This window comes from Haplochromis burtoni, unplaced genomic scaffold (genome assembly GCF_018398535.1).
Source record: "Haplochromis burtoni strain Fernald_Lab_line unplaced genomic scaffold, NCSU_Asbu1 Contig_70, whole genome shotgun sequence".
In the NCBI taxonomy this organism is placed as follows: Eukaryota; Metazoa; Chordata; class Actinopteri; order Cichliformes; family Cichlidae; genus Haplochromis; species Haplochromis burtoni.
In genome coordinates this window covers 2,180,681-2,204,296 of record NW_024582431.1, presented here as the reverse complement: position 1 = coordinate 2,204,296, position 23,616 = coordinate 2,180,681, and the positions used below count along the sequence as shown (strand labels likewise).

The 23,616-nt window shown below is 40.7% G+C and overlaps 2 protein-coding genes across 3 annotated transcripts in view; one reads left to right on the top strand and one right to left on the bottom strand.

The window, feature by feature from the left end:
• On the bottom strand, window positions 1–17,485 carry micall1a (MICAL-like 1a). Of its 2 annotated transcripts, none has more exons than XM_005924942.3 (16): window positions 16,607–17,485; window positions 12,234–12,282; window positions 9,500–9,641; window positions 8,208–8,299; window positions 6,931–7,070; window positions 5,558–6,147; window positions 5,411–5,471; window positions 4,804–5,231; window positions 3,133–3,521; window positions 2,908–3,042; window positions 2,657–2,783; window positions 2,405–2,495; window positions 2,191–2,264; window positions 1,563–1,677; window positions 1,439–1,485; window positions 1–1,346 (listed from the first exon to the last, which is right to left on the bottom strand). In XM_005924942.3, exons 1-16 carry the CDS (start codon window positions 16,750–16,752, stop codon window positions 1,213–1,215), a joined length of 2,760 nt encoding a protein of 919 aa, XP_005925004.1. In that variant the 5' UTR covers window positions 16,753–17,485; the 3' UTR covers window positions 1–1,212. The 2 variants fall into 2 exon arrangements, with proteins under 2 accessions (XP_005925004.1, XP_005925005.1); XM_005924943.3 differs by having other exon boundaries at window positions 3,133–3,479.
• Window positions 17,486–19,030: 1,545 nt separating this feature from the next.
• Window positions 19,031–23,616, top strand: part of LOC102310945 (ADP-ribosylation factor-binding protein GGA1) — a 13,356-nt gene continuing 8,770 nt past the window's right edge. The window contains exons 1-7 of the mRNA XM_005924944.3: window positions 19,031–19,133; window positions 19,808–19,892; window positions 21,316–21,391; window positions 21,498–21,596; window positions 21,891–22,014; window positions 23,049–23,149; window positions 23,440–23,520. Of these exons, the coding sequence (XP_005925006.1) occupies window positions 19,085–19,133; window positions 19,808–19,892; window positions 21,316–21,391; window positions 21,498–21,596; window positions 21,891–22,014; window positions 23,049–23,149; window positions 23,440–23,520 (615 nt within the window). The 5' untranslated portion in view covers window positions 19,031–19,084. The remainder of the gene's footprint in view (window positions 19,134–19,807; window positions 19,893–21,315; window positions 21,392–21,497; window positions 21,597–21,890; window positions 22,015–23,048; window positions 23,150–23,439; window positions 23,521–23,616) is intronic.

Sequence of the window (23,616 nt, the reverse complement as noted above, 5' to 3'; positions counted from 1 at the left end):
TGTGTGAATTTCTTTTATTCCTCTGCCTCCCAGTGTCAGTATTTCACACAGTCCTGCTGCCGTTTTAGGACAATGTACAAGATGACAAAAATGTGGTGGCACAGAAGCCCTTTGTTTCAGCTGGACAGGAAGTTAGGCACAGAGCAGAAACAGACAGACACAGCCACACAAGACAAATACATCATCTAAGAGACGAGAACACGAACAGAATGAGTAAACACGTTTACATTAGCTCGAACTAACGATGTATGCAATAAAATAAATGGCACTCGATATAAACTACTTTAAGGCAAAACACACACGCACAAAAAGGCATAGTAAAATATAAATTAATGATTGCATACCTCAGGTCCATCCTTCGATAGTTAAAACCGTTATAAACTGGGCTTTTGCTACAGTTGATAAAATACTGTATACTTTCTTCTTCTGAAATTCAATATTGCATCTGTTACCTTCCATAATAAAAGGACACCTATCCTGCTTTTCCTTGGAAAATGAATAAGTCCCGTTTAAAACTAACCGGCAGTTTGTTTTTTGTCTGCAGTTCGTTACTCGTCTAATTTTCTCCTCCAGTCTAACCCACTTATAAATACTATATCTATGTTTGTGTAATGCTTTGATGACAAGCACCAACACAATTGTAAAACTACTACTGAAGAAACTAAAATACACACAAACACAAATAAAATATGTGTATATATAGCAGCTAGAAGTCTTTGATTGAGCTTTTCAAGAGTAGATGCTGCAGTTTCAAGCAAGTTTCATCTGGAAAAAAAACAACAAAAAAGACAAACTTATTGCTACTAGTACCATGGGCTCAACCCAAACATGATATAAAACCTCAAAAACGTGCACCTTTGAAGGAGCAAAGGAGACCACTACTCAAGAGGGTGCAAGTAAAACTAAAAACATTAAAAACTCAAGGATATCAGGGATCAACGCAAGCTGACATATCACATCTTTGCTGAAGGCCTATAGAGCAGAGTCACTGTGCAATGCAGGGATGTTAAAGCAAAAAGTAATCAGTGCAGTAATACAGAAACCCACCCAACATGCCACTAGTTTGAATATTCAGAGCCTAAACTTTTTAAAGCACTTGCTGTCAGACACTAAAAGGCAACTGAATGTCATAATCTTCTATCAAAATTCTTTAGTCTTCTTAAAATAGTAGTCCTTCAAATATCCTCTTGAGCTAGACGTGTCCTCTGCTGTTCAGCTCTTCTCCTTACGCGGGCTGGGACTCTTTCCCGGTTCTCCTTTATGGCTCAGACGCTTGAGCACCTTGATGGGTTTAAACTTTGCCCCTTTTTTCTTCTGGTGATCGCTGTCTGGATCCTTCTGAAAGTCTGATGAGGATTAAAATAAGAAATAAAACTGCATTAAAAATTTAAAGGAAGGAAAAGAGTGCCTTCATGAATCTAATGAAACATCATCGCACCTTTTTTCTTCAGCATCTCTTCCATAAGTTTGTCCTCTTCTTCCTCCCTGTGACAGAACCACAGTTAGACTCCTGCCAGTCTCTACACAACACAGATGCACATGAACTGTCTGTACTCGATTACCTCTGCCTGTCCTCGTCCATGCTGTTGACTATTTGGTTGCGCTGTTCAATGATGGTAACCAGCTCAGCCATCAGCTCCTGCTCCCGACTCTTGTCATCCTCGGTCCAGTCTTTCTCTGATGAGAGGAAAGAAGAAATGGAAGAAGCAGAGCATGATTAATAATTTAATCTGTTGTTTTATTTCAATTACGTACACGTTGTAGGTGTTCACAAGGTTTATAAATTATTGATGCAAAAGCAGAGCAGCATTCACTATAAACTAAATGCACATCCACCATCCTGTCAGGTCAGCAGGGAGTCCTGATTAATAAGTCTTGGAGTGCTGGAGATACTGACATTTCATTCATTGCACAAACTAACCAAGAGATTCTTAATAATTCAAACTGAAGATTGATTTTTATTTTTATTTTTTATGTTCTTTGAGTACTTCAATAATGTAAACAATAATTTTACAGAATATAGTTACTGGGAGCCACTGAAATGAAACTGGATTGGGCATTTAATGGTTTTTAACCTTCCTGTACATGTGAGAAAGGCCAGTCTGGATAACGTTCTAACCCAGTTATTATACAGATGATACTAGGAGAGAAAAGATAATGACTGAGGACAGATGGAAATGTCTCAAATACCTGGTTTGTTGAGAAGACACCTCAACTCGTACTCCACATCAGCCTGCCTCTCCTCCAGGTTCTGCTGCTTCGCCCTGCAGAGAGCAACACATTAAGCAACAATAAGTTCGAAAATATAACTTCACGCTTACTGTTCTGAGCATCTGTCTACAGAGTTTATATGTAAAAATAAAACCAGCCATGACGTTCCTAAACTGTAAAATTTATATCTTACGTGTAGACCAGCTCAGCTTCCCGTCGGACAAGAAGGTGTTTATCATGAATTAGGGTGAACCAGTCCACCAACAAGTGCTCCTCATCTTCATCTAAATGAAGAAAGGGTGAATAACAAATATTAGTACTCCAGTCATTTCTGACAGAGAAGCAGATTTGCTTTTATTACTTAGAAATGACTATTTAAAAAACAAACAAACAAAAAGAACAGAAAGCTGGTCTTCACTGGACTTAAAGTGCTGTAATGTGATACCGTTTGGATTGTCTCTGAGCTTCTTCTCCAGCTCCACTCCCCTCTGCTCCAGCTCATCCAGCTGCTTCTCCAGCTGACTCATCTCCCCATGGATGTCCTCAACTGGGATGTATTGATCTGACTGCACCTGGAAGGATGTTTGAATCACATGACTACTACTTCATCTGTTTTACTCTTAAGTGATGATGTCATTTCTGTCGGGTTTATTTCTGTTTTTAATTAGTCCGTTTTTATTTTGGGGGGTTATTTACCTTGCGTTTAATAAGTGGGAAGCCATGACCGGGAGCCGGGGGTCTAGCAGGACGGGGGCCTTTTGGCGGTCTGGTTTTAGAATTGGCAGGAGAGGGCGAAGCTTTTCGGTTGAAGGGGTTCTCTTTACATATCCGCTAAAAAGAGAAAAGATGCAGTTGGATTTTTAGTATGTGCAAAGTGTATTGATATATAAATTGACTTCTGTTTGGAGGTGGCGCCATTACCTTGTTTTGTGACTGGGTGGCCTCTGAGGCCAGTGGGCTGGGGTTGCTGGGTCGTGGTGGTGGAGGTCGAGGAGCCTTGGTCACTGGGTTGCGATTGGTCTGTGGAGTGGCTGGAGCTGAGCTGGCATTTGCTGGTACTGGAGAAGGGGCGGGGCTTGGAGAAGGCTGACGGAGATGCTCAGTCGAGGAGGAAGAAGGGGAAGGCTTGGAGTCGTTCGGTGAGCAGATGGAAGGCTCGGAGACGCTTTTGGTGAAGTTGTGTTCCTGGTCGCTGCTGCCACCGCCAGCTAAAGGGAGCTGAGAGGAGCTGTAGTCTGAGCCTGAAGACAAACTCTCTGTACTGAGAGCTGGAGAGGGGGAGCAAGAGGAGGACTGAGAATGAGAGAGAACTGAAGAAGAGAAAAGGTTTTGAAAAAATTTAAAAAACAGCAGGCACAGAAGAAATTCAAGAGGAATAAAGTAGTTGGGACAGATTGAAATGTTGGAATAAAGAGGATAAGGGGAAAGAAAACACAACATTATTTTTAGCATCTATTAGCAACACATCTCTTTTCAACTATTTTTAGTCTGTGACTCTTTAGAATAATTTTTTTTATTACTATTTTTATCAGCTGTGTACATAGTTTCCGCTCACCTCTTTTGAAGTGACAACTTGTCTGTTAAATTAGAGGTTGTTTAATTTTACATCAGACAAACTAATCTAGGATTAAAGTGACAAACAACAGCACACACACTTCACACTTCTATACTGCACACATTTTTGAAGATTGGATGCTCAAAGTTGGACAAATGTGCTTTTTATCTATTAAATGGATAAAATGGAAAGTAAAGCACAATATTATAAATCACTGGGTTGTAAACTTGTAAATTTCAGTCTTGATCAATGACGATCAGGCTTTGCAACTGAAAATCAAATATGAATTTACTTTTGTCCTGTTACATGTAACTCCATATACCTGGCAGTTTAACTAGAGACATAAATAGAGAGTGAACAAATAAACTGAGGAAATTCTGTTGCACAATAGTGCTTGCACCCCTTGCAGAGCCAATCAACAACAAACACTTTGTCAGTAGTTGCAAATATCTGCCCGAATACATTACCAGGATGGCTCTGAATGGTGACCCTTATGTTACTATGAAAATCGCGTACCACGCACTGCGTGTTCAGTGTCTCTACTATTGTTCAGCATATTTAGACGCATCTGTCTTTTCCAGACACACTAGTTAGCTCATCACCAATCACTTCCTGAGAGCTGTGTTACAAGTTAGAAGCACATTTCCATGGTGAAATGACCTCATTCACGATGAGTCAAGTACTGATAAATTACAAAAATATGGATAAGTGACGTAAACGTAAGAGTATGCCCCCTGAAAAAGTCAATCCTAGTGCGTAATTTTGGGCACAGCCATGTTTCATAAGGGACTCTGCTTTCATTCAGTTTAACTGCACAGTCATATTGGTGTTTTCATCTATAAACTTCAAAATTCTCAGCTGTTTACACTGAGTTTAGAAACCCACTGAATCAGGTGACACTAAAGAAAATGACCTATGTTTCTTTCTGTAATTTCTTTACAAACATTTGATAAAACATCAAATAGTTAAGTTACTGTTTGATACTTGTAAAGCACAAAGGGGATGCTCTTGGTGTTTGTGGTTCTGATAAAACCGACCTTGGTTACCGGTGGGTGGCCGAGGAGCACGAGGTGCAGGCCGTTTCTTGCTCTTGGTGCTTGCAGGACTGACAGAGCGGGATGAACTTCGTTTATTAGTGGGAGTGTCTGCACCCACTGTGTCTGCTGCCTGAGTGATGCTGTACCATGGGTGACTAGACACCACCGTAGGTGGAGGTGCTCCTCCCTCACTCCCTTCTTCCCCATTTCCCTCGTTATTTTCGTCGTCGTCGTCGTCCTCGAACGGGTTGGAGGACTGGGGGGGCGTGCTGGGTCTGGAGCCCTCCCCTTTGAGAGAGGACAAAGAGCCTGTGTTTGGAGGTGTTGCCAGTCCAGCAGGGGGAGGGGGAGGGGCTGGTGCTTTCTTCTTCTTGGGTTCTGACTGAACCAGTGCGAGCCAAGGTGGGTCTTTGGGTTTATGGGTGCCACTGAACAGTGAAACACAGATAGTGATGGAAGGGAGGGTCACACAGAGGAAGACAACAAAGTACATCCACATGGAAGCATGGAGGGTTAAACAATTACAGCACACACTGCAACAACATGACAAACACTATGGAGGTGTGATTAACGAACGTGAAATGGCATTTAAGATAAATTCAGCTACCTTGCAGGAGACTGTGACCTTCCTCTGGGTTTGGGAGGAAGTGGAAGCTTCTGAGTTTCACCTGTGATATTAGGAAAAGCGTTGAGCATGACTATAAACAAATGATTCTGCTATTTTTTAGAAACTTACTGTGCAAAAACTACTTACCGACTGCAGGACCGTCTGCTGTGCGGGAGAGTCGAGCCCGTGGCACAGGGCGAGGTGGAGGGATGGGATCAGAAACCCGGCGGGGTGCAGGCACTGGCCGACCGGTAACCTCAACATGAGGTGTAGAAGGGAGGTCTCCATTTGCTGTGTGTTTGGCTGGTGTTTGAGTTTCTTCTTCTTCTTTCTCTCCCTCCTCCTCTTCATCGTCGCTCTCATCGAAAGGGTTGGGAGGTGTGGCAGATCGTGGTTTCTCCTCTGCTTCGCTGGTACTGTCTTCATCTGTTTTTTCTAAACCGTCTTTGCTTGTTGTAACGGGAGCGACCGTGACCGAGTCATCGGCTGGAACGTCAGAATCGTTCGTTTCCTGTACTGGAGTCTTTGCCTGGCAGCCATCAGAGGGCGCCATGTGAGGAACTGTGCTGCAACCGGTCCTAGCAGACTGTCCCGACACTGGTCTCTTACTAAGATCGGGCTGGCCATTCTGGTTGGATAAAGCATTCCTATTAAGGTGATGTGCACAGACAAGTGCCCCAGAGTTGCTTTCTAATTTGTAGGATCCATGAAGCAGTGTCCTGTGACACTCAGTGCACCTGAGAAAACAAAGAAACAAAAACAGGAAGTGTGACGAAAAATAAACAGTTGTTTTTTGTGACCTGTTTGCAAAAAGGATTCACGCATTATTAATGTATACCAAACACCACCTACAGTAGATATATGAATTGAAAATGTTCAACAGGTGAAACATAAACATTTCTTTCTCACGATGTCACAGGAAACCGGACACACCTGTTCTGACACGATAGCTAATTTTAGCTGTAGTGTGAAGCCTATGTGCAGCTGCTACAACTCAGGGTAAAATATTAACTGTTGTGTCCACCAAAAATATGTGACCAGCTCTTTGAAAAGCTGAACTTCTTGCATCTTCAATCAGAAAAACAGCACCCATATCATAGTAACTATTACTGAAAGTAATCAAAACAAAAAGATTTATAAACAAATAGCTAAGGGGAATTTACTGATATTAAAAGAAATAAAAAATAAAAAGTAATGCAATGGCAAATACAAATAGTAATAACTCTGTTATAATATGTTATAAATGTGTAATAAGTTGTAATAAATGTTTTCTAATTGACAATTTTTTTTTAAAACAAAAAGATAAAGCATCCAGTTCAAGCATCTTACTCACACACAAATCTGAATCCATCACCCGATAGTGCACAGAATCCTCTGTCACAGCTTGACTCAATAATTCGGGTCTTGTTTTGTCAAGTTTTTAAATTGTTTGGCAGCCATACCCAGAGGGAGGGAGTAAGCCTTGAGGAGAGGAGGTGAGGACGTACAACACGAGAAATGAGTAGAAAGGGAGCGCTCACTTGAAACAGTTGCGATGGTAGAGCTTGCCGTCCACCAAAAATCTCTGCACCAGGTGGACGTGTTTCTGGCAGGCGGCGCAGGTGCTGCTGAGAGTGCTCCGCTTGACTGCCGCAACCGCTTCGGTGCCTGTCTGCACGGACTGGATCGGCAAGTACATGCGACCGGGGACGTTGTTCGCAGGAAGGGGGACAGGGAGGAGACATCAGGGGAAGGGGGAAGATGGAGAGTAATGGGGGAGGGGGGAGATCATATACGGAGTCAGGATTTGAGGATGTGGATTGTTCATTCTGTTTAGCTAGCTACATCTACTTGGTTATCTTATTTTTGGAGTTCAAGTGAAAACATAATTTGATTAAAAGTATGTTAAAAAAAATCAAAAGAATGAAATGATAAAAAGATGTTTATTAGTAAAAAACAATCCAAACAGCTTTGGTTAGTGGCTCTGGGAGTCACACATTTGGGATACAGTTACTCTTTAGGGCTGAGATATTGCATTTTTTTTGTTTTGTTTTTTTCTAGGTGTTAAGTAAATATAGGGGTTAGAAGCAGCATATTTCAAAACTTGGCACACAGTGTTAAGAAACTACAACTGTTAGTCTTTTATCCATAGGAGACTGTTAAGAAAGACTGACCTAACAGTTCTCTTTCACCTCCAAGCCCACCCTCCCACCCCCACCCTACTGCCTAGGCTCAGGACCAGAGAGCGGAGGGGGGGTGAGATGTGAGGACGGAGAACAGGAAGAGGAGGGAGTGGAATGAATTTCCATCTGAAGAAGGGAGGAAGGGCAAGTGGGGGAGTGATGAGGAGAAAAGCAGTACATGGGAGTACGGGATGGAGGAAAGGTGTTGAAGGGCATGCGAAAGAAAAGAGAGACAGGATACAGAGGCTATCTTTATAGACTTATTCTACCGCCATTGTTGGGCTTTTTCCCCTGCTGTGCAACACATAGCTCACATAAGGAAGTTGACATAAAAATCCATATTTGGATATTCTACACTTTTGTAGTAAAAATAGCAGATTTACACGATGTAATAACTCCACATAGTACATGCAAAATGATTGTTAAATCTTTCAAGGCTTCAAATGTCATTTCAGTGGGATTATCCACTCCATAACAGGCCATCATAATCAAAGTATTTTGAGTGATCTACAGCTTGCTACCATGCAAACTCTAGTAGACACCATGTCAAGCTCCTAGACGTTAATTAGGCCTAATATTCCCAAACAGATAAAAGAATAAAACGCTTCTCCTGGTGCCAAGTCTTATATACTTACCTCAGTCTTATCTTCCAGAGGAGTTACAGGCCTTTTCTGGGCTGGCTCATTGAGACCAGCAGTACTGAGCCTCTTCATACAAGGAGGGTTTGCTGTGGTAGAGAAACAAGGGGAAGCCAGTTAATGGCTAATTTCTTGTATACATTATTATCACACCCAAAATGTAAGCTGTTGTGCAGTCCAGTTTCTTCTGAGTTATGATGAAATGAGAAATGAAGTGAGACTTTTCATGAATGGCACCACTAAATTAAAGTGACAAATATACCCAGGTACTGGCCCCAACCCTCTAGGTTCATGTCTCCCTATTGGTAAAGTTGACCAAGTTGCATCTGTGGTTTCCCCCCTCTTTATTTTTCATTTATTCAAGTTATCAAACACTGAATGTGTTTGCTCTTTGTTCACTGGCATAGGCAGCAAAGAAAGTGGATGATGATGATGATGATGATGATGATATGACCCAATCACAGCACTTAAGAGTTGAAGGTGAAGACAAGAGAGACCAAACTGACATCCAATTAAAAAAATATTTACTTTTTCCTTTGATGATTGCTACAGTAGTGCATAAAAACAAAACACTGGAATATTTTTTTTTAAACCAACCCAACATACATTCTAGTTTGTTTTTTCCTTTACTGTCTTTTGTTTTTTAAACCCGTCAGAGTCATAGTCCAGCATCTTTGAGTGCAGCTGGGGATAGTAATCTCTGATATGCTCTGACAAGCTGTTTCATGCTGGAGGGCAACCAAAACCTGCTGCAGATAAAGAACTGGTGTATGTGTCACAACACTGAGCTCACCGAGGCTGCAAATAATAATAATAATAATGGATTGGATTTATATAGCGCTTTTCAAGGCACCCAAAGCGCTTTACAATGCCACTATTCATTCACTCTCACATTCACACACTGGTGGAGGCAAGCTACGGTTGCCACAGCTGCCCTGGGGCAGACTGACAGAAGCGAGGCTGCCATATCGCGCCATCGGCCCCTCTGGCCAACGCCAGTAGGCGGTAGGGTAAAGTGGAACAAGGAGAACAAGGACTACTTTGACAAACTGCAGTTCAAGATCATGGAAAAGGAGTCAATCCAGGGATAAGGAAGATACTGGAGAGACAGCTTTTATATAATCACATTTACCGCAGTTTGCCACAAATGCAAAACATCTCTGCAGGAAACACTCATACCTAAAATATATCACTGAAAAAAAAAGCTTACTGAGTCTGTAATAGCATATACATGAACAAGTAAAAGATTATACATGTGTATGTGACAGAATTCACACAGTTGCACGCACCCTGAGACTTGTTGTTGAAGAAGTTGTAATACTGGGACACGTATGTGATGATGCTAAGCCGGTCAGGCACTTTCATAGACACCATGTCTTCTGGGTCCAACAGGGCTGGAATCCCCAGTTCAGTCTCAGCCACTTCAAACGCCTTTCAATGAGGAAAAGAGGATAAGGGGAAAGGAAGTAGAAAGAGCAGGAAACAAAAAGAGATGTTGGCAATGAGACAGGAACCAGTGAGCTTAGATACAAGGCAAAACTTGAGTAAGAGCGAGGTAAACTGACCTCTTTTTTATTAAAGATAAAAACCTTGATAAGCACAAATTTGGTAACAACTCAGCTTGTCCTGTTGTTGAAACCTAATGTGGTATCTTGGTATGACTTCTATCAGTATTTCATTTCTTTATTATTAGGAGTTGTAGTGGAAACTTGTGGGAGTGTGGTCTCTGTATTATTCAGGAGAATGGAAATGATTAGCGGTTAACCTTTCAATGCTTTAAGCACCTACAAAAAAAAAATCCCCTCACTGCACTGAGCCTGCAGGAGAAATCTTATCTCAAGCCGAAATAAATAAAACCAAAACAAGTGGAAAAGCTTGACTGGATGTGGGTGAGAAAGTATGCAGTGAAAAAAAAAAAACAATCCGCCGTTTGCATGATGTTTACATTCGTTAGCTTCATAGCATAAGTGCCTAAGTCATTTTTTTGTGTTTTGTGTTTCAGACGGACAGGATGATGCAGCAGTGGTAGGGGAGTAAAGTTAGGCAAAAATCTCAATTTGACCAAAAAATGACTTAGGCACTTATGCTATGAAGCTAACGATATATCCTTTAGAAAAACCAGCAGTGAGAAAAAAAAAAATTCCAGTGAAGAAATGATACTGCAAACAGCATTACATAACAACATACCAGCACGGTTCTGAAACAACGAGGCCTACAAATGCTGCACATCACAATTAAAGTGAAACTAAATCTAAAAATCCCCAAACATGTGGTTTCTAAAAACCAGTCTTAACCTCCCCACACCTACTATTAGATAGTTAAATTGAGAAACCTTATGAACACAAGTACACTCTCTCTCACACACACACACTCTCTCTCACACACACACACACACACACACGCACACCATCTTGGCCGGCAGCTGCCTCCAAACACGTCTTGTATCATTAATACTGTGTGCTGCTCAGTAACATTTAATATCTATTTATTATTATCATCATTATCATTATTATTGGTATTGATTTTATTGCAATTATCCACTTCACATGAGTACATGGTGATTCTTTGCAGTGATCCACAGCTAGCAGACTCAGAGTAGTGAGATTTAATGCTGCAGAGGCCTTGAGTCAGATACTATCCAAGTGATGGATCTTTTAACACTTTTCAGCCCAAATCGGATCAGGAAGACTTTTCTCTTGCATTTTACACTTTGCAAGGCCTAGGATTTTTTTATTTTTTGTTATTTTTTTGAGCATGGTGAGCGAGTGAAGTGAAACCAATATAGTTATTTCTGTAGTGGCAACCCAACAACCAAAACAGCTACTTGAGGGAAGCTAAAGTAGTTTCCACCTCGTGCTGAAAAATCTGTGGCTCACCATGACAAATACTTCTAACATTTTATTTTTGGATTTGAATCTAAAAACAGAGACAAAAACTGGGTGCACTGGATGAATGACAAAAATGAGGTGACACAAAAAGTCTGCAGCTTCCTTCTGGCTCGAATTCTCCTCACCCTGTCACCTATGACTTTCCTAAACAGACCACTCTAAAGTCTGTGACCCAAAGTGTCACCCAAGTGACACATCAACCCTGACCAGGCATCATCAAAAACCTGAAAAGATTGTGTAACACCAAAAAAAAAAAAAAAAAAAGGAAAATGTTTGCAACATTGACATTTGCTACCAATGTAATGTAATCCACAGTGATTCTAAAGGTTAACAATAACTTGAAACCTGCACAGTAGGAGCTCCTAGCTTGAGTCTCCATGTGACAGCAGTAACATCTAAACAGTGATTCAGCATTTAGTGAGTCTATCAGCACCTCCTACATGAAAGGGGACTCAAAAGTCATTCCAGGAGACAATCAACCCCAAATACACTCATGAAACTTACAAATTGATCTTACATGGTCAATCAAACATGCTTTCCACATAATATTCACTCCAGACTAGACGTGACAATTACTTTCTTCCTTTATAAGAATTCTTTATAAGCTTTTCACTTCTCCTAACACTGCAGGAATTGAAAAACAAACATTAAAACAACAACAATTAAAACAGCCAAAGCTGAGCTCAGACTGAAAGGAGACTTCCATTTCAACCCTCAATGTTCTCCTGGCTTCAAAGCCATGTGGAAAAAAACAGCCAAGGAAATCAGATTTTTAAAGTTTTAGGCTGTATTTGATGTACTGCTTTACAAAGCTGCAAACTCTGCACTTTTGCACTGAAAAGCTTCACTTCATGGTTTCTCCACAGGCTTATGTCAAGAATTTAGTTTTTTCTGACACAGAGTGCTCTGGCTTCCTCCCTCTGACTCTCTGCCCTTCAGCAGAATTAAGTAAGAGTCTCTCTTCACATCACGCACACACTCCACTTACACCCATAACATCTATGAGGAGTCAAACACATAATATGTTTCTGGCTACACATAAGCTAGGGATTTCCAAATGACTCAGGTTTCAAAATGACATCATTCAACACAGAACAACGTGTGCACAAAACATATAGTTGTAAACGTGACTCACCAGGCGGTTGTTCTCATAGACATTCTCCTTAGTCAGTGAGCCAAAATCTCTGCAATGACAGAAAAAGGTTACAACAACATTTAGGATAAGGCTGAAGATAAGGCAGCCAGCATAGTTCTATAGCAGCCCTGTTTCTACATACAACTTGCTCAACTATTTGCACTCATATTATAGACTATAAGCTATAATCTAAATAGATTATAAGCTATTATTTGCCTGACAGCATAACAAACTGCAGTGGTGAGCGGTTACAGCTCCCACCTACCACTGCTGACAATCTCAAAAACCGGCCTTAAATGATGCCTGATGCCAGAGCAAAAAGAAAGAAGCAGCAGGAGCGATGGGCCGATAATTACAAGGCTCTGCTCTAAAATGCCCAGAGCAGGGATCTAAAGCCAGTTTCTCACCAGTAAACATCCTGCAGTAAAACTGGAAAAAATGTCTGAGGAGCTGTGGGATGAATGTGCATAAGTAAATGTGTGCAGTGGTCTTAGACACAACAGTATGGCAGGGGGAAAAAATAAGAAAAACCCACCATGAACCTAATGAGTGCTTGTGGAAACCATGTGGAACTTTCAAGAAGGCAAAATCCTGTGAATGAGCTCCGTGTTGGAGCCACACAAAGTGACCTCTGTTCTCTCTAATCTAATTCCCGTGGCCACAAACGCACCGAGCAGCAACTTTAATATCAGGGCTGTGTCAGCCCGAGTCCCCCGTGTCAGCATAACAGACATTGCCAAAATAAAAAGTGCAGTAACTCAAAAATAACAAAGATTTTACATTTTCATACCTCACAGAAAAAAGGAAAAAAAAAAAAAAAAAAAAAAAAAAAAAGAACTGACTGGGACGGTGAAATATTGTGTGTGATCAGCATGCACATCTAATCCACAATGACTCAGAGTCTCACTCCAAGGTTTATTTTAGGTGAGAGAGTGAGAGAGAGGCGGTAATGACAATCCACATGATCAAAACCTGGCTTGAACCAGTACATCCGCTAAATCTGGTTTAGTCAGTTGGAAAAGCTTTGCAGAATAAGATTGTCTGATGTTATGACAGTGAATAATTAAGCACTAATCAAGGAGCAGGTGAGACATCAAATGAGTTAGAGATTTTAAAAATATAAAACAAAAGCAGCAATAAATTAACAGAATTTTATTTAAATACAAGTTTTAAAAAGACACTTTATGTGCACTTCCATTAACTTTGCCATGAATGACTTCTGGGGCTCCACATCTACTCCATCTCCACTGGTCTGACTGACAGGAGTCGTCATCCAAAGGACGATAAGGCCATCCAAGTCTCATCTGCATCAGTGTGCCATTTTTCAATGAAGCTTCAGTGGCTGCAGAGTAAAGGGCAGCACTTCTACTACAAATGACCTGCACATGCATTAGAGCTAAATCCAGTTCGACAGGCAGAGGTCTCAGCCGCAGATTAGTCTGACGGGCTGTCTGTCTGGATCAGAGGGAGTTCAGCTGGGCCGCTGCAGCTAGAAAGAAAGCTGAACAGCGAGGCATGCTGGGACACAAATTAAAGAGGCAAAGCTTGAAAGCTCCCAGTTTGCAGAGTTTAGGATTTGTCTAATTCCTGTACTTTCAGCATTACTGCTGTGCTGTTTATGCAGATAAAGTCCACTTCACTGTTTAAGTGAAAGTTTGCTCTGCTTCCATTCAGTCCAGTTTGCTCACCTGAGAGATGAACAGCACGAGCCACATGCTTACTGTCCAAAATCATTTATCAGACCACATTTTGCCTGTTTTCTTCAAAGGACACTGGGATGACACGTGGTTAACGGTACATTTTACTGCAGTCTGTGGGAAAATTCTAGCCCTTCATAACAATCTGTTCAGAACAACGAAGCATCCATAGTTCATTTTTTCCCCTGATGTTATAAATCAAGTTCCCTCTTTTCCTGTACATTGGTGTGCCTTTGCCCTACCTCAGGAATTCAAATTCAAGGCTTTCATAGGTGAATCTATGGAAGAACCTGCCTTTGTCTCTGGCTCACTCAGGAACTCTTATGGCGTATGACCATTTCCAGTAACCTGTGACAGTTAGCTCTCAGCTTTCTGATGCTCACAGGTCTCTTGAAGCATGAAAGTCCTTTTTATCACCCCTGTCTGCAGGTAGGGCACTGATGACCACTGTGGACTGGCAGTTGCCCTTGAAAGACGGGCTTTATGGTCAGAAATGTCAAACTGGGCAAAGGGTTTATCATCTCTATGATTCGCTTCTTTTGTAAAAACGCTTGCTAATCGCTCATCTGTGGGGCTTCTGCTTTTTTTTGTAGCACCTTCAGTGGTTATACAGCATACCACCAGTGTTGGTAGGTTACCATCCTGACTGATTTTGTGTTTGTCAGACACCAGTGAAGACTTTTCTTATTTTTTAAGCCAATTTTCCCAAAGAATAAACTCAATAAAATTTAATTGAAGACAGAGTGCTTCTGTGGTTTAATACAGTCATACTCGCATCACATGCCTAGCAAGTTTTCCTGGGTTTTGTTTTTAATAACTTATAGTTGCCACAAAATCTCCAAGAAATCTGGACTTTTCTCAAGGCACACCATTGTATTGTGTGAATTCTGATTGAAGAGAAAAAAATAAACACATTCACATTTAGTGTACAGCAGCATACGTTAAACAAAAACAGGATAGCTTGTGTGCACTGTAAAGTTTCAGGCTGTCATTTGTACAGGTGGCTAAAGGTGGCTCACTGTCACTCAAGTGAAAAACAAAATTACTGTTTTGAATCTCTACTAAAAAGATGGCGAGTCATCATGTCCTCCTCCCTATACCCAACCCTTGTAAATCACATATACACGCTGTGGTGTTTTGTGGTAACCTCTGTACTCAGTGTGTAGGTGTGAAACACAGAAGGGAAGTGTTGTTACAGGCAGAGCGTCGCTAGTCAGGATGACTTTGACACGCCACATTGGACACTCGCTCACATCGCAGAACTCACAACATTACAGGAGGCTTTTTTTCTTTAAGTGGCTGTGACAAAATATAATTAAAACATAGAGTTGAAAAATGAACAGTGTCTTCCAAGATAACACTGCCATACTTAGGTATGTTAGTATGGTGCTTTTAGATTTTTACTTAAATACAATGAAAACATCTAATTTCACTGCAGTTAAAGCATTAATAACTGGATTTTTGTCTTTAACCTACAACACTACTCCTACTGTAGCAATGCCATCATTACTACATGGGAGCAGTAAATGTGAAAATGTATGGAAAGTTAAAAAGTACAAGTTGTTTGAATCATAAAGGCAAAAAATATTATTCTAGTTTAGTCACAAAACCTTGACATGTGGTTTTGCATATGACTTTCTGCTGTGAGTTGAACTGGAACATTTTCTGTTGGAGAAGTGGGATGCATGACCGTACTCTAGTGAACCACATTATGTATGCATAGGATCTTGTGGTATTTAGTTCTAGCAGTGCTGGTCTACAGGGGCACTTTACCACATGTCCTGTTTATGGTACAAAACAGGACACCACACAAAGTGTCTGTAAGAATGCGGTCATGATTTACATGATTTACAGAAGCAAAGAAGACAAATATCTAAGATTTCCTGATTTCAAACAGTCTCATAACAATCGTACAGATTCCATTAAAGTAAAAATATCCTGGGCATTCTATTACAGATGAAATGACAGATGATGGAGATAATTATAGAAAATGATGTATGGTGTATGCACAAGCACACGCCCTCTTTTGCAAGTATGGATAGAGTGAACATGTCTCATACTGTACTCGTCTCTGTAACAAAAAAAGTTACACAGACTTCAAGTAGCTTATAATGATACTGTGGGATTACACATGTTCCTTAAGCAATCACAGATCACTAATTACATGACAGAAAAAATGGTTGGCTGGCTTATTTTAAAATGAATGGGGTAAGGATTGTTTTTCCCACTTGGGTTCGTGGTTTCGTCTCCATTTTTAATAGTTTTGAATATGGTCCAGTGTAGTTATTAAGATGATAAAACTTAAGTTATATGTTATTACGTAATGGTTTTACTTGAGATCAAACTGGGCTGTACGTGTATATGGCCTTTGAGTTTAAGGAGTCTGACAGCTCTTCTTTAGAGCACAGATGAGTTCAGATGGCTCTGTCCTGACAGGTTTTGTTCTACATTGGTGTTTTGAATGGATGAGTTACCCTTAGTAATTCTGAACCTCAATTCAGTCACAAAAGAAAACAGTTAGCAGCCTGTCACGCCTCAAAAACCAGTATACCTTTCAACGGAGGCAGCTCCTACACAAAAAAGAACCAGTGTACCACAGATTAACCTTACCGTTAACTTAACCTGCTTCTAACTTCATTTTACAGTAGCGTTTATGTTACACTTGTGGTTACTTACATCAGATCTGGTCTGAAGCGATGAATAATGGCACAAAACGCCAGCCCGTCTCGAAAGGACGTAGACATGTCCTTAATTTGCACATCGTTGTAGTTCTCACACTGTATCCGACACCACTCCTGGAGAGCCTTCAGAGATCCCATCATACTACAGACAAATCCGACGGGGAAGGTGGTGAACTTGGATTGATCGACCTTTATTTGTTGACGGGACAGAGAAAGCGACGACGGCCAGGCAACACCCGAGCTGCCGATACGTTACCTTCATGAGCAGCCACTGAGTCACATTGGAAAAAAACGAGCATGTCTTAGGAGCTAGCTGGACGATGCCCAACTTTACCAACTGCAGCAAGCACCGTGTGAAGTTCACCTCCCGTGTGCGGTTATTCAGACTGCGGTTACTGCGGAATGAGTGAAAAAACACGGCTGATTTCCCGAGATGATAACGGGAGCTCGCCCTCAAAAGTTCTTGACGTAGCCGAGTTAGCTAACTGGCTGCAGTGGCTTGCTGTTTGACCCCACTTTGCAGGTTTGCTGTATATGTGTAAACTGTTGTTTCACGCAGTGATGCAGTTTCAGTCGAAGCAGGTGCAGAATTTCCTCTGTGAAGGACCGCAAGACCCGCACTAGGCTTTTGTTTGTAAGTGCAGTGACTACAACGGCTAAAAGACTGGTTTAAAAAAAGTCTCTTTAGTCCGTTGCCCGCGACGCCATCATTTATGTACCAATACAATTAAAAGTAACCTATGAAAAAATAAAAATCCCGCACAGGAAGTGCAACTCCAGCCGAACAGCGCTGATTAAAACACTGACAGCCTCGCCAAGCTGCCAACCTACAATATCCCGTTTCTCTCCCTGCTCTTATCGCCCAACAGGGGGTGCTACACCCATTCAGGGGCTGCTGTCTTCTTCTTGTATTGGAGTCGACGGAGACATGCATCATCCCCGCATTGCTGCCCTCCTCAGGTAACTTGTATAATACAGGGTTGCTGCCTCCTACAGTGGGGGAAATAGCTATTTGAGCCCCTAAATTTGTTGTAAGCTTTCTTATTTACAAAGAAATGAACAGTGTCTATATTCTATTGTAGTTTAATTTCAATGGAAAATTACAGAACATCAACCAAAAATCCAGAAAACACATTTAATCAATGTAATGAATTGAGTGAGTTAGGGATTTGAAACTCCACAGTCCTGCCAGAATTCTGGCTCAAACAGATCAGCTGTGTCCAGTCAACTGGAGATAAACATCTGTCCACGTGGGTCATAATAGAGCACCAAGGCAACAAAAGGATGGTTAAAGAAGAAGCATACTGAGGTGATGGAGTGGCCTAGCCAGTCTGCAGACTACAGTGTTATGGAAAATTTGTAGAAGGAGCTGAAGCTTCAAGTTGCCAATTGAAAGCCAAGAAACCTAAAGGATTTTAAGACAGTCTGTAAATAGGAGTGTGCCAAAATCACTCCTGAGATTTGTGCAAACCTGGTGACTAACTTTAAGAAACGTCTTACTGCTGTGCACCCCAACAAGGGTTTCTCCACCAAATATAAAATCATCTTTTGATCAAATACTTATTTCACTCAATGACATGCAAATCAATTTATAACGTTTTTGTAATGAGGGGTTTGTTGTTGTTGTTTTTTTGGTTGATATTCCATTTCCCATATACAAGCTTATTTTGCCATTCAAAGCTTTTAAGGTTAAACCAAGAATTTGACTTCGAAATTTGAAAGCTAAAGCCTGGATTATATTCGGTTGCAGACACGGCCAGCTGGAGACCCAATGACCAAGTAGTGATCCCAAGTCAATACCAGACACTGACTTGCATAGATGGATCTTCTCTAAAATCACTGGGATATGTGTCAGTCTCCATCAGCCATTGAGCCCCAATGTACTCAGTAGTTACATCTGTTACTGCCGATGCACTAAATTTGAGCTTTATTGTTACTGAAATGTGGGTACGAATGTAGCATTTTTAAAATATTTCATTAATATTTCACTGATTTTGACTTAATTTTACTTATAGTTGTCAAAGCTTATTAGTATACAGTTCATTTGTGGGGCCGTGTTGACCTCTTTGTACAGGACTAATCCCCCCAGCCCCGTCATTAACACAGACTCTGGTAGAATTTCATCAGAAACGAAGAAAGTATTCATGCATATCAACACTTTATAATGCTACCAGTAATATACCTAAGAGAACCTGTGTAGGGAAAAGAATATGAAAATATGAAATTGTTATCACAGTCAATTAGATAAATGGATTTGTGTTTGGCACATGTTTTTTCACCACCAGAATCAGAAAACTTTATTAATCGCCAATAATAAAATTAGTTGTTAATGATCTGAGTTCAGCTGAACTGTAGTATCTTTCCCACCGCTGTTTGATGAGATCTTCTCAAAGCCCTTGAAATGTTTCGCTATTCGCGCGATATGTTACAAAAGTCTCGCGATAGCTTGCTTCTTGTTTAGAATTCCCGAAAGATGGCGGCGGCGGCGCCTCCAGATGAGGCCAGTCTGCAGTCTCGCATCAGTAAGTTAGCAATTTATTACAATACTCGATTAGGTTTTGAACGTGGATAGATAACCGAAATGCCCCTGAGGAACATCGACATATTTAGTCATTGTGAATTTTTCGCTGACGCTTATAGCTTCCTCCCCCGGGAGCAGAGAGGAGTCAGCGAAAGCCATTAAATTAAAAAGTGCAGCTGGCGATGAGGAACAAACTCCAACAGTTATATACGGTTGCATAGTTGCTTCATTATGAGTTTAAAGGTAGTTTACTGTTGTCCGCTTTAGCTCAGTGATACTACAGAAAGGTGACATTTAAATTTAAAGGTGTCAGTAACGCTCAGCTAAAGGCTAAAAATCAAGCAACTAGTTAGCTTCTGGTTGTTTCCTTGAGGACCAAGTTTAGCAGGAAACCTGTCACACCTGGGCTATAATCTGACACACGTCTCCAAAAGCGAGCCACCCTCTTCATCTGCTCCAAGCAAGAGAGCTCATTTACATATTGCACACGCTCACAGGCCACAGCTGCTGCACAGAGTCAGGTGTAAAGCGACAGGTTTGACTGCCTTCACAGATCTACAAATAACAATCCGATTTAAAGTGGTTCTGTCCCAGTTTTCAGGTCTGAAATTCAAAAACACGCCAAGCATTTAAAGCAAGTTGAGGATATGTTTGTTTGTTTTCAATTTTACACAGATAAGGCCACCAATCCTCTGAATAAGGAAATTGACTGGGACTCAATAAAGGGATTCTGTGATCAGCTCGAAAATGAACCGGAAGGGTGAGTCGATGATGATTCATTTGTTTCACAATTTCACACTGAAATGGAGACTAACGTGGTGTACCAGCGGTTGACATGATCATCCTGACAACTTGTGTCCCTTTGCTTTCAGTTTTTTAGAGTAGTATTGATTTAAAGGATTGTAATGCATTTTTTAACAGTTTGCTTGTATGTGACATTTTTAATTAATTTTAGGGATGCAGGGATTTAATGGTGAAATGTCTATATTGGCTTTAAATAATTTTACTTGGAGCACTTCGGAAGTCTTGAGCCACCCCTAATTTCTTTATATTTGGCAGGAAAATGGGAAGCGGGTGTAGGGAGTTATTAAAATATGCAGAAATAAATGGAAATGCAATATACAAGAGAAAAAAAAAAACAAAGTTCATAGAATTCCAACGTGGTTGAAAGTGACCACCTTTATTCTTCTATACAGGCTTGATGACTAAAGAAGAGAGATACTGTTGCTCTTCTTTAGTTATCAGGAACAGCTCTCCATGCTTTTTGAAGAACATTCAATGCCTCTTCTTTGGATGTTCCCTGTAAAGATAATCCCACGTTGCATCAATAATGTTGAGGTCTGGCATCTGGGCAGACTATTCCATGATAGTTTTCCATAGTATGTGTGTTTTTTGGGTTTGTTTTTTCTCTTTTTATCCAGGAAGGCTTTTACTGCATTAGCAGTGTGTTGGGATTATTGGCATACTGTCGATCAGATGCTTTCTAAATTGTACTGTGTGTTGGATAAAAATCTGGCAATAGTTTTCTCTGTTCATAATTACAAGATCTATAAATGCAGCCCCAAACCATGACAAAGCCTCCACTGCGTATTATAGATCCCTGTAAACACTCACTGTTGTACCGCTGTCCTGACCTTCTATGTATTGATTTGAACCAAAACCTTTACATTTGGATTCATTGCTCTCTGTTGTCACAGGCTTTTCAGTCCAGTTCTTGTGTGATTTGGCATACCTCAGCCTTTTCTACTTGTTTCCTTTCCTTAAGAATGGCTTATTCCCTGAGTCGGGTGCCTTTTTAATGCATGAATTCACAAGTCAGTATAAAGTGACAAAAAACATCCCTGAAAATGTTCAGGTATGAGGACTGAACTGAAAATGAATGAAAAAGCAGCTGAATGTCCAAAGAAAGACCTTTAGAAAGCCTGAAGAAGAAGATCAATTTTAAAAAAAAATTACACTGAAATTTTCCTCCTTGGAAGAAAAATGTAAAGACACAAGGTGGCTCAAGAGATTTCCACAGTACTGTAAATTTGCTGATGCCAGTGGCAGATGTTGGTTCAAAAAATTGGTAGTGTTTAAAACCAGAATTTTATAATTAGTATATCACTAAAAATTTAAATTAAGGTGTTGTACAACCTCCTAAGTCTGTCACTGTAGTGAAACCTTTTTGTTTGTTTTCTCAGGCCTCAGCTTGCAACCAGACTTCTGGCACATAAAATTCAGTCTCCTCAGGAGTGGGAGGCGATGCAAGCGCTAACGGTAAGATCGTCCTGCACACAGCATCAACAAGTGCAAAGGTCTGTAGGATGTCATGTTAAACTCTGCATGTCTGTGCAAATGTAAAACCAACAACCTTTGAACACAGGTTCTTGAGACGTGCATGAAGAACTGTGGAAAGCGATTTCATAGTGAAGTGGGGAAGTTTCGCTTTCTCAATGAGCTAATCAAAGTGGTTTCACCAAAGGTAACGACTGTTGTTCTATGTTTTGCCTCACCAGTTTGGCTGTAACCAAAGATCCATGAGAAGGTTGTTATAGTTTAGTATAACTACTGAAAAATACATCTATTTGATGAATCTCACAAAAGATGGAGCTGTATTTAGTTTAGTTTGTTTGAAAACACAGCCTGGATAAGGTTTTAATGTTAAATCTTGTACCAAATAATTACTTTCTTCTGACCCAATTTCATTTTCATTTGTGAAAGAATAAGTCTGTTTTTCTTTAGCAGTAGTTAATATCCATTCCCCCTCTCTCTGTAGTATTTAGGAGCCCGAGCTCCAGAGGCAGTGAAGAAGAAGGTCTTAGAGATGATTTACAGCTGGACGGTGAGACTCCCAGATGAGACCAAGATATTGGAAGCATATCAGATGCTGAAAAAACAGGGTGAGCTCTCCTGATGTTTTAGAGTTTTATGTGTAACCATCAAGACAAATGACTTCTACAAAGTTTAAAATAATGAACTTATGTGAAAGCTCAGATTCAACCGTATTTTTCTTGTCTTGATGCTGTATGATGTTGGTGACACAGATGTCTTTAATAATGGTTGTCACAGCAGCCCTTCCTGTCTGCTGTTCAGGCCTTTTGTTTGTGAGAGGCAGCCAGTCAGGAAAAAGGTGCAGTGTGTCTCAAACTGCAGATTGCAAAGAGTAAAATTAGGCTGAATTAAAGATCCTTTTCTTGAGAACAAATAAGTGTTTTCTTATGATTCTGACTTTTATTTGACTTTAATTCTAGTTTTAATCATGTTAAAAAAATGTGGCTTGTGGATCGTTGGATTCTTTTGGTTTCTGACGTGTGGAATACCAGAAAAAGTTTGAAGGGAAGGTGGGCCTAAAGGTAGAGGACATAGGGCTGTATTGAGGTCCAGCATAACATAAAATGTCATTATTTTGAACTGTTAATCATGCAAAGCTACTCCACCTGTTTGAAGAATGAAAAATAATAGGCCCCCTTTAACAGTCTATTGTTCTCCGTGGTTGCACATTAGTTCATCGTACATGTTTTATGGATGTTTTTAGTTCCCCCCCTTTTTTTTAGTGTTAATGTATTTTTTGGTTCCCCATTCTTTTTGATTAGTAGGGAGAATGTGTCAGTTCTCCTTTCTAGCACAAGCATGAGACCGATGTCCTTAGTCATGGTCATCTGAACCCAGTCTGATTGCAGAAACGGACTTTCCCCTCCAACAGCTGTCATAAGTTCCTGGATTATATTAGTATTAAACTTGTTTTTTGTAGTTTTTTAATGGGTGTAGAGTATTAAAGCAGTAGTATCACAGGCATCGTAGTTGAAACAGAGGTCAAGGTGACCGCGATTCTTTATCTGTGATTTATAAATAGAACCGATATTTAAAACGCAGGTGGCCCTCTCAATAGATGTTGTATTTTTCAAAGGTTAATGAGTGTTCTTGTTTTTTCCAGGCATTGTCAAGCAGGATCCTGTGCTTCCCGTTGACAAGCCCCTCCCACCCCCTCCACCCAGAGCCAAAAGTGCCATCTTTGAAGATGAGGAGAAATCCAAGGTGTATATATTACACAAGTAATCAGGACGCACCAATCACATCCGATAGACTTGTGAAATCATGGATGTGTATTCCTGCACCAACGAGTTGACATTTCAGGTTTTAGAAACAAATCCGTCATTCATTTTCTGTCCTAGGATGGGCTTTGTTCCAACAGAATCATCACGAGTTTGTTTCCCATCAAATGATGTAAAGTTGAACTCCTGGGAAAAACTGGGGGAGCAGCAGTTTAAAGAATTCTCTTCCTCTTTCCTTTCCTCTCCTGCTTCTGTCTCATCCTGTTTTTATAGACGCTGTCCCGCTTGTTGAATAGCACTCACCCTGAAGATTTAAGAGCAGCAAACAAGCTCATTAAGGAAATGGTCCAAGAGGTGAGTCATCGGCTTTGTTTGCTGCGTGAGGTTTACAACATGTGCTCTCACATACATGTCCCTTTGTTTGACTCGGTCTTCTTCAGCTTTTATGGA